Source organism: Mustela nigripes, chromosome 12 (assembly GCF_022355385.1).
Source record: "Mustela nigripes isolate SB6536 chromosome 12, MUSNIG.SB6536, whole genome shotgun sequence".
Classification (NCBI taxonomy): Eukaryota; Metazoa; Chordata; class Mammalia; order Carnivora; family Mustelidae; genus Mustela; species Mustela nigripes.
The window spans coordinates 84,204,017-84,223,955 of NC_081568.1; the positions used below are offsets into that span (position 1 = coordinate 84,204,017).

Below are 19,939 nucleotides of genomic sequence, written 5' to 3' on the forward strand. Positions count from 1 at the left end.
GGTGATTCACAGACCTGTACCCCTGGGGATAAAATATATGTTTATAAGATCAACTAAAGATCAACATAAAATATATGTTTATAAGATCAACTAAAGATCAACATAAAATATATGTTTATAATTATAATATATGTTTATAATTAAATATATGTTTATAATTAAAATATATGTTTATAATTATATATAACTAAATATAATCCCACTTTGCCAGATCCCCTCATTCCTAGCTTCTTTTATTTTTCTTTTTATGATTTTATTTATTTGACAGAGAGAGAGACAGTGAGATAAGGAACACAAACAGGGGGAGTGGGAGAGGTAGAATCAGGCTTCCTGCTGAGCAGGGAGCCCAATGTTGGGACCCCATCCCAGGACCCCAGGACCATGACCTGAGTGGAAGGCAGATGCTTAACTGACTGAGCCACTCAGAAGCCTCTTTAGAAACATAAGGACCCTGGGATCATGACCCAAGCTGAGGGCAGTGGCTTAACCGACTGAGCCACCCAGGTGTCCCACAATGAAAATATTCTTAACATCTGCCATCTGGGATCTTACAATTTAGGGTGGTTTTTTGTTGTTGTCATTATTTTGGTGGTTAATGTTCTTTGTATATTCTGTGTTCAGATTTAATGAGGAAAAAATAATGCATTTTTATTTTTATATGTTAATAAAATGTATATGTGCTTGGTATGAAAAAAAAAAAAAAAAAGCTGCTAAGGCTCCAGATTGGCTGCACCCGCTACAAACGGTATCCGGAGACCTCATTCGGTGCCCACCTCCTTTCTTGCACGCTGGCTGGAGGTACTAATTCTTCTTGTAGAATATATTCTACTCTTTCTCCTGTGCTCTTTCTGACTGTGGTACGTTTCCTCAAGCCATTGCCTCTTTGGATTGCCTGCCAAGGGCTGTCCAGTGTCCAGTGATCCATTCCCACCTTCAAGTCTTCTAGGCAGCTCTGTGCTTCCTTCCCCAATGCCTCCTGCTGAGGTTTAACTTTGATTTACCCTGAACATGGGACCTCCAGGACCTGCTCCTCCCAGCAAACAATGCCTCAGTGCCTTTTCTGTCTTACATAGCTGTTCTACCCACTCCTGCAGCCCTAGTACCTGCTCCTTAAAGGAAGCACAAGCTGCGAAGGAGCATGTTACATCTCTCTTTCTTTTCTCCTCTTTCTGAGGTGGGTCGAAGGTGACCTATGTTGCAAGGGGAGTGGGTATCTGGCATCCTGCTTTTGTGCCACTGCTGCAGCTCCGGTCCGAAGGAAGCCAGGGATGATGTCAGGAAGAGATGGGGTGTGCTGAGCAGAAACATGTCCTAGGATGTACCAGGAGCAGGCAGGGTGGGCAGCTAGGCAGCTCCAAACACTGTGCCAAGAACCTCCAGCCATCCCAGGGAATGGAGTACCCTGGAGACTTAACTGGGTCTAAGAGATCACATATCAATCACACCATAGCATCTGGGAAAGAGTACATGTCAGTTGCCTTGTCACATGTGCTACAGAGCGGAGAAGGCCAAAGCACATAGGGAGGATGAGGTCACTTTTACAGGGTTAAGAAGATAGGGTAGTTCAATGTGATCCTTCGGTAAGGCCTGGAACCTGCCTCTACCATTCTCTAGAATCAGAAAGGCTTCTACAAGAGAAGGCAATCCCACAGGAGGATTTGCACGCTGACTTCTCCCTTTCCGCGTGTCTGGATGAAAATAACTTTGGGGTACCCATGAGATATCATGGAGTGGTATTTCTCCCTATGTTCTCTCTCAGAATGCTCCAAGAAAGCTGAGCATTCCATGTCAGAAGATTCTCAGCACAGCCACGTATGCCTGAAATACTCCAATCTTTGTCTTACTGCAAAGAGCTATGCTCTGCTTCATGAGCAAGCACAGACCTGCTTCCTCTGTTGAGAAGGCCTTACTGTCCAGAAGCCTCTAGTGGCCTCATTATTTTCTTTGTATCCCCTATAAGAAAAAAAATTGGGTGAATCCCCTGGTAAGGGATTGCCTTTTCAAGACATGTAAAATACCGCCACACTAAGATATTAGGATTCTGTCCAAAGAGTAACTTCTGATTTACTTCTCTCTTCTAAATAGTCACAGATCTGTCACTGAGTTCTGTACTTTATGACTAAGCAAGTTTAGGTTTTTCTGAACATTTGTTCTTAGTGAAGGATGAAATAATAGGCTTTCCAGATATGGCATACAGTGGTTACGGTGGGAAAGCGAGAGATGGATATTCATTTCAAAGATGGTTTTAATATCTTGATTATCTTGCTCTAGTGATTGTGCTAGAGGGGAACATCCCAAGGCAATATCTCAGAGCATCATTCTAAGGACACACACACACCGGGAAGAAAAATGGCCAAATATCTTCTAGTATGCTGCTCACTTTTGTTCTTCATCTTGATACATTGGGCGTTACCTGTTGGTGAGTAATTCTTTTTTAAGATTTTATTTGAGAGAGAGAGAGAGAGAAAGAGAAAGGGAGAGAGAAAGAGAGCACAGCCAGGGGGAGGGGCAGAGGGAGAAGCTGACTCTCCGATGAACAGGAGCCAGATGTGGGGCTTGATCCCAAGACCCTGGGATCATGACTTGAGCTCAAAGGCAGATGCTTAGCTGACTGAGCCACCAAGGCGCATCTCTGGTGAGTGATTTGACTGGTTCTGGCAGTTAAGTAGATTTGATTCGTGAGCTCTGACATTGTAGTATGAAAGAATGCTTCGGAATTATTTTTGATTTATATATGTAAGGGTATCACTTTACTATATACATCTATATTTATAGAGAGAATGGCAATGCAGTGTGGTCACAAACAAAAGCTCCCAGCCAATGTGCAAGGGCCTTTGTTTCCCCAGCTATTAATGCAGATTATGAAACCTAACTCATGGAGACTCAGTCAGGTGTGACATTACAGTGGTGGGCAACATCTCAAAGACTCAAAGCTTTTGAATATGCTTTGCCATGAATTTGAGTGGGTGTTTGTCCTCTTTTAGAGAAGAGCTCTATAGGGAGTTTTAAAGAGACCTGGGTTCAAGGACTGAAGAGCTTGAATTTTCACCTATCTACCATGAATTTCAGGGCATCAGCAAGTGTCTTTCCCTCTCTGTAAAATACGGGGGTTGGGCTAACAGTCTTTTTAAAGCTGTAGCATTTCTTCATGTCTTTTATGTATTGGCTGCCAGTTCTGAACTGTCTCAAGTGCAGGCTAACTCGTAGTAATAAAAAACTTATTTGGTACACTGGACTGGCAACATTTACGAGAGCGGTGATTGCTTGCTCATTATCTATCAGGAGTAGAAGAACTAGTCCACATTTTTGAGGGGAAAATGAGTGCATGTATAAAAAAAAAGAACGTTTTCATATTGCAAGCTTCCTCTGTAGCAAATTAGAATTCTTTAATTCTGCTAACAGGTTAAAGCAGGATTTACCAACTATCATAGTCTGCAACTATTCTCATGTATGTCTTAGTTTCAGGCCGTCGAGAGTGGTGGCCACCACATGGAGCTATTAAAGTAAACCTTCCACTCTGTGTCTCAGGACTGGCATTCTAATCTGAGTTTTCTCTGGAATTGTTGTGTTAGAACCTTACTTTAGGAATGTGATCTGTGGCGTTCTTCAGAATCCACTCACAGGAACATGGCAGGTACACTACTGGTACAAGAGCCCTGAGCGGAGTGATCCAAACCGGGAACCAAGCTTAGATTTGGTCATCTGACAACCAGAGGACTCTCTCTCCCCAGTGCCTAGGAAGTGTTTATGAATACTGACAATTGCCAGGGGATTAGAGGATGTGGAGGGATTAATGGGGACAGACCTACAGGATGATGGGGCCTACAGGATGATGGTGATGTGGGATAAGGAAAGAAGAAGAGTTTCTAAGCTCGGATAGGATCCCTCTTTCTCTAAATACTCAGCCAAAACTCTCTCCCCTGTTGTATTAGAGGCACATTATCAATCTATCTATGGCGCTCATAGAGCCCCTGAGACCACTTCCTTGAGTTCCAGGAACCCGAAGTCCCTGCTTCAGGCTGCCTCTCACCCCAGCCCTGTGAGGGGACATGGGTTCTCCTACCTGATGAGACATGTCCCTTCTTTTGTTTTTCATGTTCCCTACAAAGTCAGGGCATTATGCTAAAGGCTTTCACATTTCACAACTTCAAGAAAAGAGTTGACTTGGGGATTTTGAGAGTGGATAAACTATAGTATGTATTTTATTTTATTTTTTGATAACCTACAGAACTATGATTTATTAAAGCAATTACTTAGCCCACTAACTGTTGGGGTGGTTTGTTACATAGTAATACATACGGCATGCGCACTCGAAGTTGACACTAGTTTCCCACCATCCATTTTTATTACACAACATGAATTCACACATTTATGTTATCTGTCTGCCTTCTGGATACATTTTGTTTCTGGGCCTGTGCTTATCTCACTGAAAATCTACTCTTTAAAGAAAGAACCACTATCTATTATGTCTTCATAAATACAGTGAGACACTGAGAGTACAAATATGAATACGTCTTTTTAATCCTCCTCAAGGCATCACTACCTAGTGGGTCAGGTAATTAATTATGTATGCAATTAGCATGGAGCAGGCATCAGTGCCTAAGATTACAAAGTCAGTCACATCAGCTAATAAAGTTCAGATCCCCACTTGGGACTTCAGCAGGCTATTCTGTCTGTCTTTATGGTTCTCTATTATTCCTATCCACAAGAATTCCAAGGTGCATGTACGTGTTATGGTACATATTTTAAATCAAAGCATATGGGTTTCAGTAAAGCATCTTCTCCAATTACGGGCTTTCAGGGTTTGTTTTTTTTTCCCAGTTGGCATAGAAAATCTCTAAGACTATTGCCATGTCTGATACTCTGTGAATAAAGGAGATTGAGAAAGAAGCTAAATTGCCCAAACACCATCCTGTTTATCCACTCTTCCTTTTCCCACCAGAGGGTAGGAGGCCTCAGTGCCCTGTGGCTGCCAGGACTCCTCACCAGGAGGGCGTCGTTGTTGTCAAATGGGGTGAACAGTGGAGGTCGGCCTCCACTGCTTTGGGGAGGGGCAGCTGTAATGGCTTTTCCTCATCAAGTCCAGATATGACCTACCTGTCTGTGAGAGTAATTATAACCATATCATTCTTTTCAACTGAATTTCAGGTGAAATGTCCGTATAAGAAAATAAACTTGAGTTGGCTCACTGGAAACGTGAACCCCTGCCCTGATTTACATCAACCCATCTGTGGCACTAATTTTGTAACCTATGAAAACCCCTGCATCTTGTGTATTGAGAGCCTGTGAGTACTCTTTGGCGGGGAAAGAAGAGAACAAAGACAAACTTAGCCTACAGCAATTACTAGGTACCTCTTCTACCAAGTGCATCAACCTTGAAGCCAGGAACTTGCTCCAGCACTGATACTAATCTGTCCCCAGTCAGAAGAGCATGTGGCAATAGAAAGCCCGCTGGGGTGGAAAGCAGACTCAATGTACTCTGTGGTATTTCAGGCCCTTCTGGCTGAGCCCTCACACTCCCATACACCACGTGATGTCAATTCCCATCAGCCAAGTAAAGCTTCGGTTATTCCATTCAGCCCTGAAATTCTTTGACTGGAAGATAAACTGCGGTTTTGCCTTCTCTCAGATACCTTCCATCTCTTCAGTGTCTGAAACTCTGAGCTAGGATGAGGTGACTGCAAAGATTGGGTTCTTGTGCTAAGAGTCAGTGTGTAGGGTTTTGGCTTATGATTATCAGTGATTAGACACCGGGGTCTCTCAAAACCATGGCTTCAGCTTGATATCTGTGTAAGCCAGTGTGGTTCACGGGGATTAAAATTCTCCTCATGGCATCAGACTGAAGTCCTCGACCCAACAATCATTTTGTACTTTTGTACAAGGAGCAATGACAGGATGATGTGGAAATGATGTGGAAATCTCACATCATCCCCGCTCATGAGGAATTGGGCCAAAGCATGAGAGTGCTAAGAGAATAAAAAGAGGACTGATGTGCCTTAAGATAACACAGGTTCAGGCCTGATTGAATAACTTATTTTCAAAGAGATTGTAGCATAGGTTGTAATGTTGTCCATGGCCTCTTAGAATCATGGAAGGGTAGCTGGGTAGGAAATCCAATAACCTGACTCTTGTATGTAGTCATTTCCCCTTGTGCTCTGGCTCTTTGTTTCCTTAAATATAAAATAAGGATGATAGATAAAATAATTTTTTTTCTTGGTTTTTTTTTCTTATTTTTTTTTCTTTTTCTTCTTCTTCTTCTTCTTCTTCTTCTTCTTCTTCTTCTTTTTTAAATAATGGCCTTTTTTTTTTTAAGATTTTATTTATTTGTCAGAGAGAGAGGAGCTAGAGCGAGCACAGGCAGGCAGAGGCAGAGGGAGAAGCAGGCTCCCTGCCAAGCAAGGAGCCCGATGTGGGACTCAATCCTAGGACTGTGGGATCATGACCTGAGCTGAAGGCAGCTGCTTAACCAACTGAGCCACCCAGGCGTCCCTAGATAAAATAATATTAAAGAGTTTTTGTAGTTCTGACATTTTATTCGTGAAATGTTGATTCTGCATTTTTCCTTTAGTAAATCTCGTGGGAAAATTAGGTTTCAAAATGATGGAGAATGCTAGCTGGGTGGATTTGGATGCCCAAGAGGATATCTTTTTTCTCTTCATCATGACAGTCCTCTTGCAATTCGTGCCTCCCATGTGACAGTGGCAGAGACCTGGCCCAGCTGAGCTTGTATTGGATAACTGAAGGCTCCTTAGGCTCCTTCCCTCCCTAATAGAGTTTTCTGAAAGCCTGACTTAACTTGGTCCTCAGATCTGCGTCTCAGTTCTCAGAAGTAGAACAAAATGAACATTTGAGCCAAAGGTCAAGGACAAATATTGGGATTTACCAGCTCCTGAGACTTGGATAGTGAAATCATCTATAATATAAGTACTCCAAGCTGTCTTCCAAGGAACCCAACAGAAATTTCTTCTGTATTTCCATGGTATTTCTTCCTGTTCCTAGGAACTACAGAGCGTTGTGCTCTTCCTGCCCATTCCTGCTGTCTCCTTGCAGCAAGCCCCTCATTAAACAAACCCACTTCTAGACTCAGCATTGAGACAGGCATTTACACACACCCAGTCCACAGACCCCACTTTTCTCCATAGAAGGAGGCCTACATCAGTGGTGTCCATGAATGTCCCATTGTTTTTTTAAATTCTCTTGACACATTTCAACCTCTGAAACCTATCAGGACATGTTCTTCTTTGGGTTATATTTCTTCTGTGTGTGTGTGTGTGTATACATTCCTAATATGGAGGGAAAAAGCATCTCTTCTGCCTCTGAATATCCTCGTAAGACTGTAGTCAAGAGCGCTTACCTGTTCTGTTGGCTCTTTGACCTTGACTACTATGCTGATTACAAGGCAGACACAGGACTCCAGCAAAAAGGGGGGGGGGGGAATCACCTTTAGTCTATCAACTGTAGAATATGAAAAGCATATTACTCTGGGGGAAATGAAATATTCTCTATCTTTATGGTCTATTTCCACTCTTCTAAGTCCTGGGGGTGCAGGGACAGCAAGAACTGCAGGGAGGATTGTTTTCCAACACTATTGCCTTGACTTGACGTTTACAAATCTCTTCTCCTGTAATGATTCAACTGCTACGGGTGTCATGTCGTCGATTTTTCGTCTCAAACATTTTCATTTTCATCTCTACAAGTTTGATCTATCTTTTGTGTTTCTAACTTTTTTGACATCTGGAATAAGAGTTTTAATAACTATTTTTATGACTGCTAATTCAAATACTGGTGTCAGTCCCGGGACGGTTGATTTTCTTCTCATGATGGATGACATCTGAAGATAGGGATTTTTGTGAATGAATTTATAAATTCATAATTTTATGAATTTTATCTCGTTTGGCCCTGAGTATTTTGATCTTTGTAGAAATAGTCTTGAGCTTTGTTCTGAGACACAGATCAGTTATTGGAAGCAGTCTGACCCTCTGGGATCTTACTTTTAAGAGTGGTTAGGTGGGACCAGAGCAATATTCACTAAGTGGCTAACTGTTGCTCATTCCTGAGGCAAGCTCCTCTTAGGTACTCCACTCGACGTTCCATGAATTCTAAGTTTTTCTAGGGTGGCTAACAGGAGTAGGCACTATTATCGGCCTTATATGAGATCTGGGCTCTGTTACCTCTAATCCTCTTCGGAGGTTCTTTCTTGGCTTTGGGTAGCTTCCTCACACACAAGCACCAATCAGTGATGTGCTGAGCATTCTGTCCAGCTCTTTCATGCTGTGGTCCTGCAAACTATACCACATTGGTCTCTCTCCTCTCAGCTCTCCATCTTCTCAATTCGGGGAATCCACTTGCTCCATCTGGACTCTTCTTTCCTGTTCTGAGCATCTCTTACAATGCTGAAATCAAGATCAGTCCTAGAACTCACCATATTTATTTCTCATATCTCTGGAATTGGCATCCTTCGGTGCCTGATGTTTTATATATTTTGCCTGATTTTTCTATTATCTTTTCAAGTAGGAGGTATATCTGGTTACTCTTACTACCTATTATTTGAAGGTAGAAGTCAGTTTTATCTTTATCATTGTTCTTAGATTTTCCTCTGATACCTTCTAAAGTCTAGAAGTACATTAGTCAATGTATTTATTAGTCATTATCCCACTGTTTTAAAGAATTCCTGGGGCACCTGGGTGCTTCAGTTGGTTAAGTCACGGACTCTTGATTTTGGCTCAAGTCATGCTCTCAGAGTCCTGAGATCAAGCCCCACATGGGGCTCTGCGCTCCTCGGGGAGTCTCCTTGAGGATTCTTTTTCTCCTTCTGCCTCTGCTCCTCCCCCTGCCCAAGTGTGCACTCTCTCTCTCTCCAAAATAAACTAATAACTCTTTTAAAAAATTTTCCAAAGGATAAGACTCGTGTTCTGTAATAATACAAAAATTTTCAGTGGGTAATAAAGCATTTACTTAAATGTACTATTCACAACAGTAAAAGGGGACTTTAATAATGACATTTTTCTGTCATTCAACAGTAGACATTCCAAAGAAGGAAAGGAAGGGAGCATGTTTATAAAATACAAGCCTTCCCTCCTTTCAGTGCAACCTCGAAAAGCTGACACCTTGCTGCACATATCCCTTCACTGCTAAACATAAAAGATGCTTTCCCCCTAGTTTTCCTTGCTCTGGCAGCCACTGCCCTAGCTTGCTCTCTCGTTCTCCCTCTCTCACAGCTGTTTCAAATTTTGAACTCCCTCTGTCACATTCCCTTTTGTTTGTATTCTCTAAATGTTGATCTGTCCCAGGTTTCTGCCATTGCAATCTTCTCTTTCCCTCTCTTTCTCTGCTTGATGATCCCACTCACCCCTGTAATTTCTCTATTGTCTATATACTTAAAACTCACATGTTCACATGACCAGACTGTACCCATGAACTCAGTATCAGGTACTACACATCGTAATTTCATGGACTCATGGAATCTTTAAAATCAGTAGAGCTAATCTGAGTCCTATTTTTTTCTTTCTAAGTGTACTCCTCCGTGTGTTTTGGTTTAATTAAAGCCAATGTCATCGTCTCTCTTTTCTCACTTAAACTCAATTTCAATATACAACTTTTATATATTTCTTATTTAATCCTAAGTATAAATTAAACCCATGAGTATTTATTTAATGCAACTCTTCATCATGTTTTAGTGGGTTATTTTTATATTCTTAACTATTACCTCCATTCTATTGTCTCAACCATATTCCTGCCTCCCTTCTAGAAGCATTTAAACATGACATGTTAAAAAAACACGGTATCTTTTGTGAGTTATAATACAAACAAACATCCTAGTATGACCTGTAAGACATTTATTTCACCTGCCACAGGTCCAGCCTAAAGCCTGATTTTACACATGATGAGCTCTTGTAGGACTTGTAACACACCCTGTTTGCCCAGAAGGTGGCAATAGAGCACCGTCATTTAATCACGTAACTGTGTAGCCCAATGGCCCGCTTAAACTGTTCGCCTTAATTAGGTTCAGAAACAGGGATTCCTATGCAGGCAGTGAAGGAGAGCTCTCTTGCTTCTCCTAAGGTTTTGCCTGCATTTGTTACTCACCTGGACATCCCTATTTAAACTTATTTGGAGCTTCACTTCTCCTCAAAACCAAGCAATGTTTTGCTTGATTTTACTTTTTCAGTTAAGATTTACATTTCTGTATTTCAAAGCAAATAATTTTAAAATACAGATTTGAAATTTAAATTAAAGAAAATGAACCATGGTGGGGGGTAAAGAAAGAAAGAAAATGAACCATGGTGTAAGGTGATCTTGTGGTTTGCATAATATTTCAATGAACTTCTTTGGCTGTCTACACATACCCATACTCCAAGTAATTCCTGATTTTTGTATATATAAACACTGGAATATTAGCCCTAAGAAAATGAAACCTTGGGAATGTCTGGATGGCTCAGTTGGTTAAGCATCTGCCTTCGGCTCAGGTCGTGATCCCGGGGTCCTGGGATTGAACCCCACATCAGGCTCCCTGCTCAGTGGGGAGCCTCCTTCTCCCTCTGTCTGCTGCTTCCCCTGCTTGTGCTCTCTCTCTGTCAAATAAATAAAATCTTTTTAAAAAATAAAATATAGTGATATGGAAAAACTGAAATGTTTGCCATCCTCTAATTATAATATAGTAAAAAAAAAAAAATAGAAGAGAGCAACATGTTATATGAAAAAAAAACATGATGACGGGGCACCTGGGTGGCTCAGTGGATTAAAGACTCTGCCTTAGGCTCTGGTCATCCAGTCATGATCCCAGAGTTCTGGGCTCTCTGCTCAGTGAGGAGCCTGCTTCCCCCTTTTTCAGTCTCTGCCTGCCTCTCTGACTCCTTGTGATCTCTGTCTGTCAAATAAATAAATAAATAAAATCTTTAAAAAAAGAAACATGATGAATACTGTCTCAAAGTAAATATAATCCAAGGAACCAAATTATATTTTCCTAAATAGAAGAACAGGATTTATTATAACATGAAATAAAAAACTAGATAATGAAAAAACAAATGTAAATAAAAATGGAGATAATAAATAATCTATTAGCTTTTTGATAACTTCTTTCTTGCACTTTTTCCATTGGGCTGTTGCTTTTTTTTTTTAAGATTATATATTTATTTGAGAGAGAGACAGCATGAGAGGGGAGAGGTCAGAGGGTGAAGCAGACTCCCTGCCAAGCAGGGAGCCCGATGTGGGACTCGATCCTGAAACTCCAGGATCATGACCTGAGCCAAGGGCAGTCGCTTAACCAACTTAGCCACCCAGGCGCCCTGGACTGTTGCATTTTTATCTATGGTTCTTCATGTATTTCTATGAGCCACTTGCTGGATATGTATGTTGGAAATATTTTCTCTTAGTAGATGGTTTACCTTTTATTTTATTTATATTTTGTCTTTTTTTACTATTGCACTAGTGGGTACTTACCCAAAGAAAACAAAAGCACTAATTCAAAGGGATATGTGCACCACCCCCATGTTTATAGCAGCATTATTTATAATAGCCAAACTGTGGAAGTGGCCTAGGTGTCCATTGATTGATCAGTGGATAAAGAAAAGGTTGTGTGTGTACATATACAATGGAATATTACTCAGCCATCAGAGAAAATGAAATCTTGCCATTTGCAACAGCAAATGGATGGAGATAGAGAGCATAGATGGAGCTACAGAGTATAATGCTCAGCAAAATCAGTCAGAGAAAGACAAATACCATATGATTTCACTCACGTGTGGAATTGAAGAAACAAGACAAATAAGCAAAGGTGGGGGAGAAAAAGAGAGGAGCGGAGATGCAAATCAAGAGTCAGACATTTAACCGACTGAGGACCCAGGTGCCCTTCTTTTGATTTTCTAAGTGTTCTTCTCAGACTACTCTGTACCCTGTGGCTGATTATCGTGCTGTGTTGAGGAGAAGGGAGCATTTGCAAGAGTCATAAGGCATTGTGATTCTTTAACACATGAAATATTTGTGAAAGTCTCTCTCTGGATCAAATTTGTACCTAGACTTCTCCTTATTCTAGTGGTTTGATAGACGTCCAGGGAAACAAAATGACCTAAAGTTTCTTGCTTGCAAAATGTGTTTCCACCTTCATAATGATTACTTTAGGAATTTGAAATACCTGTTGCTAATGTGAACCAAAGGTCCTTGGAACTACAGCACAGATCTTGTCTATCTTAGTAAATTTCAGGCAGTTAATAAACTGTTGAGAGAGGAACAAGGATGAAAAACGAGGAAAAGAAGAGGAGAGAAAAGAGTAAGTATTAGGAAGGTGTTAAAATACTTGAGTGGGGAAATGATTCAAAGGGAGCGTGAGTTGGAGTGTCTAGTGTGCAGGCTGAGGAAACTGATAGCTCTGTTAAGTTCTATTTTGATGCAGAAGCTTCTCTAATAGTCTGTGTTTCATGATATATAGGACTATATATTCAGAAATATTGTGTGTATGTGTATGTGCATGTATGTGTAGTTATAGGTAAGAAACTTTATGAAGAACAGAACATTTGGCAATTGTATAGAAAAACTTGATCAAAACAATGAAAGTACTATTTTATGCCATTTTGAAAAGGCAAAACTGCAGGGGCACCTGGCTGGCTCAGTAGGTAGAACATGTGACTCCTGACCTTAGAGTTGTAGGTCCCAACTGCACACTGGGTGTGGAAATTACTTCAAAAAAATAAAAGCTTTTTAAAAATTAAAAAAAAAAAACAAAAACAAAAGGCAAAACTGGAGATATCTGGCGTGTGGAAGAGAACATTGCTACGAAGGGACAGAGAAATACATCGTGATTTGTGTGGCTTCAAGGTGGAAATTAAGATAATTGAAGCATCAGAACGACAGGACTCAATTAAAATTAAGGAGGCTTTGTCTAACTGTGTAATTGAACAGTGGAGTGAGCTTCCCTGAAAAAAGGAAGTCCCATCCCTGTGTTAACAATTCTCAAGCAACGGTTGAATGACTGCTCTTCCAGGGGCTGGAGGGAGATGGTAGCTAGGTGCAAGCTTTGTATATTTAAACTATTTCTCAGACCTTGGAAATTATGTTCATCTTCTGTAAGCATGCAACTGTGCCACCTGAAGCAAAACTTAGGACAACCAACACAGAGCAAACAGTTTGATCAGTGACCTGAAGAGGACAGATTCTGTAGGTATCCAATTCTTCCCATCCCATGCTAGCCCCAGAGAGGCAGGCTCTCAGGAGGAGCTGGGTGGGAGAGGGATCTCATAGTGCCTGCTGCTAGTCTAGGGTTGATGTCATACCTTGGGGAGTAACCAGGGAAAGCAGAAACATGTGAATCACAGCCTGGTTCCCAGAAGAAGAAAGCGTAGATCTGGGAAATAAAATAGTACATAGATCCCACATAGACCTGGGAAATAAAATTGCAGGTTACAATATTTTTGCTTGTAGCTATGGGGAGGAAAAGGAAGGAGCAGTGTGAGATAGGAAACTTTCTCTCAGACTTCCTTTTCTTCATGGATGTTTTTCCTGAGTCCCAAACTACATCTGAACTTACTGTGCCTATCTTAGTGTTGACTGCCTGTATTTTGGAATATTAAGCATGCATCACAAGGATAATTTTACTAACCTCTTTTTCCATAACTAGACCACAAGCTACAGGGGAGCAGGAAAGTTGTGTATCAGTATTTATGGTTATATTCCCTATACCTGCTCTAGTGACTGACACAATGTAGGTGCATATTCAACAAACAAATAAAAAAATTAATAAATGAAAAGGAATTAGCCCCTCGAGATCTAGCACATCACTGAGGCCATAAATACCAAAATGACATTTGGTTCTAAAACATTTCTATTGTATTTCTTAAACTAAGATACGGCAGAACCTTCTCAGATTGCCTTGTGTTTCTTGTCCCATTGTCATGATGACAACTGCATAACAACAGGAGTAGGAAGGAGAAACTTCCTTAGTTTATCCAGTCCTTGTCAGATGGAGAAATTCAGCTTCATATTGTGAAGATTTCAACTATCCGTCACATGTGCTGGTAAATAGATCAGCCCTTACAAGCAGGATTCAGGAGATGATAGAAATAGAAATAATTATCAAAGAATGATTATAAAACTGGAAAAGCAATTAAGTATTGGAATTGATTTACAAGTTATACAATACTTATGTATTCAGAATTTTCTGTGCTGTGTGGTATATTCGACATCTGTATTATTACCATCAGATCTTTGAAATTATACCTTCGCAAACTTCATGGTTTATGATTCCTCCTCACTTAGAGATCCTACTAAGGAAGAATGTGCCATCTTAATGACTGGATAATGTACAGATATAAAGACAAGGTAGAAGTCTGAGATGAATAATGATACTGCTAATCAAATAAAAAGACATGGAAAAGATGCAGAATCTGCATCTTTTTAAAATATAATATATAATAGTTTCTATAATTTAAATATAAATATAATATTTTATATAATTTATATATAATAAAATATTAAATATATATTTATATAATATATAATAATTTTTATATAATATATCTTAGGAGCCAGGGCTGGTGAAGAGAGTATTTATACACTGACATGACAAAACAATTGTTCTTAATTTCTTTTTTTGTTGAAAGACCTGTATGACCATAAGTAAGAATGGAACGTGTATGTTGCGGTGAGAACCTTGTTCAGTTTCCTTAGTTTGCCAAACATTTTCTGGCATAGAGAGAGGGACATGGGAGGTAGCTCTTAGGGAAAGATGAATCTAATATCAAAGCAAGACTTTCGAATGTGTGTTTAACAATAACTTAGCTGCAAGGATTACATGTTTACTCAACCTCCTCCTACGTCAGCTTTCCAAGGGAAATTATGACTTGTTAGAATCATGACTAAGTTTTAGGAGAGGAAATATCTCCTTTTGCAGGGTTGCATCCTAAGGAGTCAAGCAGAAGTTTTGTGTCTTATTTTTAGAGAAGCTCTGAAGAGTTCACTCTTACAGAATAACTCCTGAGTAGGGGGTGGAAGTCATTATACCATTCACAGGAGTATCTACTACCCTTTCCAAACACATTTGGGACTACATGTTTTGTCTTCCACAGAAGAATTCTATGCAAGCTTATAATGTGTCAATGTAGTGCCCTTTGGGCTGATTCTAGGAAATACTAGATGTTTAATGTCCATTGTTAAACCATTTACAATCTGGATGGTCAGTTATTGTACATGGTTGTATCACATGTATAATGAGATAGTACCTTACCTGTTGATAAGTACCTCACAGCATTGTGAGATTCAAAATGAGACAACCCAAGGAATGTTTTTTTTTATTTAATTTTTTTCATCATGATAAGTATACTCTTTAATCTCCATCACCTATTTCACTCATCCCCCACCAATCTGACGTCTAGTAACCATCAGTTTATTGTCTTTAGTTAAGAGTCTTTTTCTTAGACTGTTATCATATGGTTTTACTCATATGCAGAATATAAGGAATGGTGCAGAGGACCATAGGGGAAGGGAGAGAAAACTGAATAGGAAGAAATCAGAGAGAGAGAGACAAACCATGAGAGACTCTGGACTCTGAGAACCCAATTGAGGGTTACAGAAGGGTGGGGGGTGGGAGATGAGGTAGCCAGGTGATGGGTATCAAGGAGGGCACATGATATCTTGAGCACTGAGTGTTCAACTGAATAACAACTAATAAATTGTTGAACACTACATCAAAACCTTGATGTACTATATGTTGGCTAATTGAAAATAAAAGAGAGGAAGGAAGGAAAAAGGAAAGAAGGAAGGAAGGATCTGTTTCTTGGTTTGTCTCTCTTTTTTTCTTTGGTCGTCTGTTTCTTTTCTTAAATTCCATATGTAAATGAAACATAGTGTTTGTCTTTCTCTGACTGACTTATTTTCCTTAGCAGTATACTCTCTAGCTCCATCCATGTGTTGCAAATGGCAAGATTTCATTTTTTATGGCCAAATAATATTCACCATGAGTGTATACTATATCTTCTTTAAACATTCATCTATTGATGGACACCTGGGCTGCTTCCATAGCAATAATTTCCATTATTGCAAATAATGCTATAATAAACATAGGGTTGTATGTATCCTTTTGAATTGGTGTTTTTGTATTTTGGAAATGAATACCCAGTAGTATGATTATCAGATCATAGGGTGTTCTATCTTTTTTTTTCTTTTTTTAGGAAACTCTGTACTGTTTTCCACAGTGGCTGCACCAGTCTGCATTCCCACCAACAGTGCACAGGGTTCCTTTTTCTCCACATCCTCGCCAGCCCTTGTTTTTTCTTGTGATTTTGATTTATACATGTTTTTTTTTTTTCAAATGATACACATAAAGAAATGTGAGTGCATAAGAATACCTTATTTTATGGAGAAAAAGACAAAATAACAACTGTTCTACTTTTCTCACATTTCTGAAATGCGGTCTTAGGTCTGAGCTACAACTCCTGTCTAAAATATTCAAACTCAAATCATTCACCTGTGACAATCAGAGCACCAAATCTGATTTTTTTCAAAATGTAAATAGTTGAGATAACAGAAATAAAGTAGCAATCATTACAATAAATATAGTACTAGAATCCCTCCGTTTTACAAAAAGATGAAAGCTGTTAAAAAGTCACATTACAAAAGCAACACAAGGATTTAACAAAAAATTGAAAAGCATAAAGTATGTCAAAAGAAATAAAGTGCATGTCATTAAAGTCAATGCTAAACAAAGCTGAATTCAAGTCAGAAAGCTCTCGTATCTCATTCAACACCCTCACTCTCAGAAACTTCCTCCTTGAGAAAGTAGAAGCAATCCTGAAAGACCCAGGCTAGTCTCCCACCACTAACCTACAGATTGTACTCTCTAATATTACTGTGGTAGAACACTCTACCTGATCCTGAAAATTTTCTTCTTTTATTGAAAGAAAGAAGATCTCAAGTCAATGACTTCAAATTCCACATTAAGAAAATAGAAAAAGAAGAGAGAATTAATCAAAAGTAAGTATACAAAGGAAATCATAAACACCAAAGTAGAAGATAATGAAGCTAAAAAACAAAATCAGTACAGAGAAATCAGTAAAACCAAAAGATACTTCTGTGAGAAGATTAATAAAAGTGGTAAAATTCTTGTCCCCCTGACTGAAAACAAAAAGAGAGAAGACATGAATGACCAATATGAAGAATAATAGCACAATGTGTTGTTGAAAATGGCAGGATTTCCTTCTTTTTTAAGACCGAATAATATAATCATATTAATATAATTAATTCATTAATTTTATTAATTTATATAATTATTGATTATCTGATTATAATTATTTATTTATTTATTGTCTGATTTTTTTATTGAGTTGATTAAGTAATATGATTAATTATATTACTGAATGACATAATTACATTAGTCCTTACTTCAGTGTACTTATCAATAGCCTTTCAATTAAATACTCCCTCCTCTAAAAAGTACATTTTTCCCCCATCACACTTCCAAGACGCTCCATCTCAACTTCCTACCAGTCCCCTTCCTTGTGGGACAATTGCAGGTTTTCAGCCTTTGGATCCATTCTGGATTTTATCCATACTTCTTCTCTTAGTGATTTCCCTGCTTCCAAATTTGTACCTCCCAATCTGTACTTCTTCCCCCAAATCCACAGTCTTGTATACAACAGCCCTCTCAGCACTTTTATTTGAATATCTAATCAGAATCTCAAAATTATGGTGTCCCACACAGAGCTCCTGACATTCTTTCCCTCCACAATTGTTTCTTCCTCATTGCTCACCAGCCCATAAAATGGTAACTTGTTTTTCCAGTCATTAAGCCAAAAACCTTATAATCATCCTGACTGCACTCTTTTTCTCACACCCAACGTCTGATCCATCAGCAAAGTCTTTTGGCTCCATCTTCAAAATATACCCCAAAGCAAACCACTTTTCATCACCTCCCTGTTAATTCCTCACTGTGGCCATTGTCTTATTTCACTTGAATTATTACAATAATCTTCTAATTACCATCCTTGCTCCCACTCTTTCAGGACACATTCAACATTCAGCATTACATGTCAGCATGATATATTCAGCCAGAATAATTCAGTCTAAATTTATCATGCCACTTCTTCATTATAGATCTCCAGTAATCGAGCACAAGTTGCTAGGGGTTTTTTTTTATTTATTTTTTATTTATTTGCAGCATAACAGTATTCATTATTTTTGCACCACACCCAGTGCTCCATGCAATCCGTGCCCTCTCCAATACCCACCACCTGGTACCCCAACTTCCCACCACTTCAAACCCCTCAGATTGTTTTTCAGAGTCCATAGTCTCTCATGGTTCACCTCCCCTTTCAATTTCCCCCAACTCCCTTCTCCTCTCAAACTCCCCATGTCCTCCATGCTATTTGTTATGCTCCACAAATAGGTGAAACCATATGATAATTGACTCTCTCTGCTTGACTTATTTCACTCAGCATAATCTCTTCCAGTCCCATCCGTGTTGCTACAAAAGTTGGGTATTCATCCTTTCTGATGGAGGCATAATACTCCATAGTGGTCCATATGAACCACATCTTCCTTATCCATTCGTCCGTTGAAGGGCATATTGGTTCTTTCCACAGTTTGGCGACCGTGGTCATTGCTGCTATAAATATTGGGGTAGGGATGGCCCTTCTTTTCACGACATCTGTATCTTTGGGGTAAATATCCAGGAGTGCAATTGCAGGGTCATAGGGAAGCTCTATTTTTAATTTCTTGAGGAATCTTCACACTGTTCTCCAAAGAGGCTGCACCAACTTGCATTCCCACCAACAGTGTAAGAGAGTTCCCCTTTCTCCACATCCCCTCCACATCCCCTTTCCTGTCTTGCTAATTTTGGCCATTCTACCTGGTGTAAGGTGATATTGCAATGTGGTTTTAACTTGAATCTCCCTGAGGGCTAGTGATGATGAACATTTTTTCATGTGTCTGATAGCCATTTGTATGTCTTCATTAGAGAAGTGTCTGTTTATATCTTCTGCCCATTTTTTGATATGATTGTCTGTTTTGTGTGTGTTGAGTTTGAAGAGTTCTTTATAGATCCTGGATATCAACCTTTTGTCTGTACTGTCATTTGCAAGTATCTTCTCCCATTCCGTGGGTTGCCTCTTTGTTTTGTTAACTGTTTCCTTTGCTGTGCAGAAGCTTTTGATTTTGATGAAGTCCCAAAAGTTTATTTTCGCTTTTGTTTCCTTTGCCTTTGGAGACATATCGTAAAAGAAGTTGCTGTGGCTGATATTGAAGAGATTACTGCCTATGATCTTCTCTAGGATTCTGATGGATTCCTGTCTCACATTGAGGCCTTTTATCCATTTTGAGTTTATCTTTGTGTACAGTGTAAGAGAATGGTCAAGTTTCATTCTTCTAAATATAGCTGCCCAGTTTTGCCAGCACCATTTATTGAAGAGACTGTCTTTTTTCTACTGTATATTTTTTCCTGTTTTGTCGAAGATTATTTGCCCATAGAGTTGAGGGTTCATATCCGGGATCTAGTTTTTGATAAGGGCCTGACACTGCTACCTGGGAATAATTCTGTTTTTAGTCCTGTCCTCTAGTGTCTTGGTTATTCACTCCAATTTACCTTCTCCCACACCCCCCACCCATCAAAAACACACACCCCATAAAAAATGGCCTTTGTTTACAGCTGAGCAGTTTTCTGAGCCTGCCTCCTGTCCATAGTTTTGAATCATATTGCCCAGAACATGGCCTCTTCATTTCCAACTGTCTCTTTCAGTCTAGGCTTGTTCAATTTCTTCGAAAATGTTTTGGATTCTTTGCTCATCATTTTGCCTAACATTTTATTGAACAAAAGGCACACTGCAAATCTATTCAACCTGTGCACCAAGAAGGAACCTCCTAAGAGTAAGGCATTCCAAGACAGCCAGGGGCACACTGTGTGGACTTCTATGACCTACCCCCAGCGCTTACACAGCCTCGCTTCCGGCATACTCCAGTG

The 19,939-nt window shown here is 39.6% G+C and overlaps 1 protein-coding gene across 1 annotated transcript; it reads left to right on the forward strand.

Moving 5' to 3' along the window:
• Positions 1-2,349: 2,349 nt before the first annotated feature.
• On the forward strand, positions 2,350-6,614 carry SPINK14 (serine peptidase inhibitor Kazal type 14 (putative)). Its single transcript, XM_059416369.1, has 4 exons — positions 2,350-2,419; positions 3,466-3,503; positions 5,149-5,285; positions 6,569-6,614. The coding sequence occupies exons 1-4, from the start codon at positions 2,350-2,352 to the stop codon at positions 6,612-6,614; spliced, it is 291 nt and encodes a 96-aa protein (XP_059272352.1).
• The last annotated feature ends 13,325 nt before the right edge of the window (positions 6,615-19,939 follow it).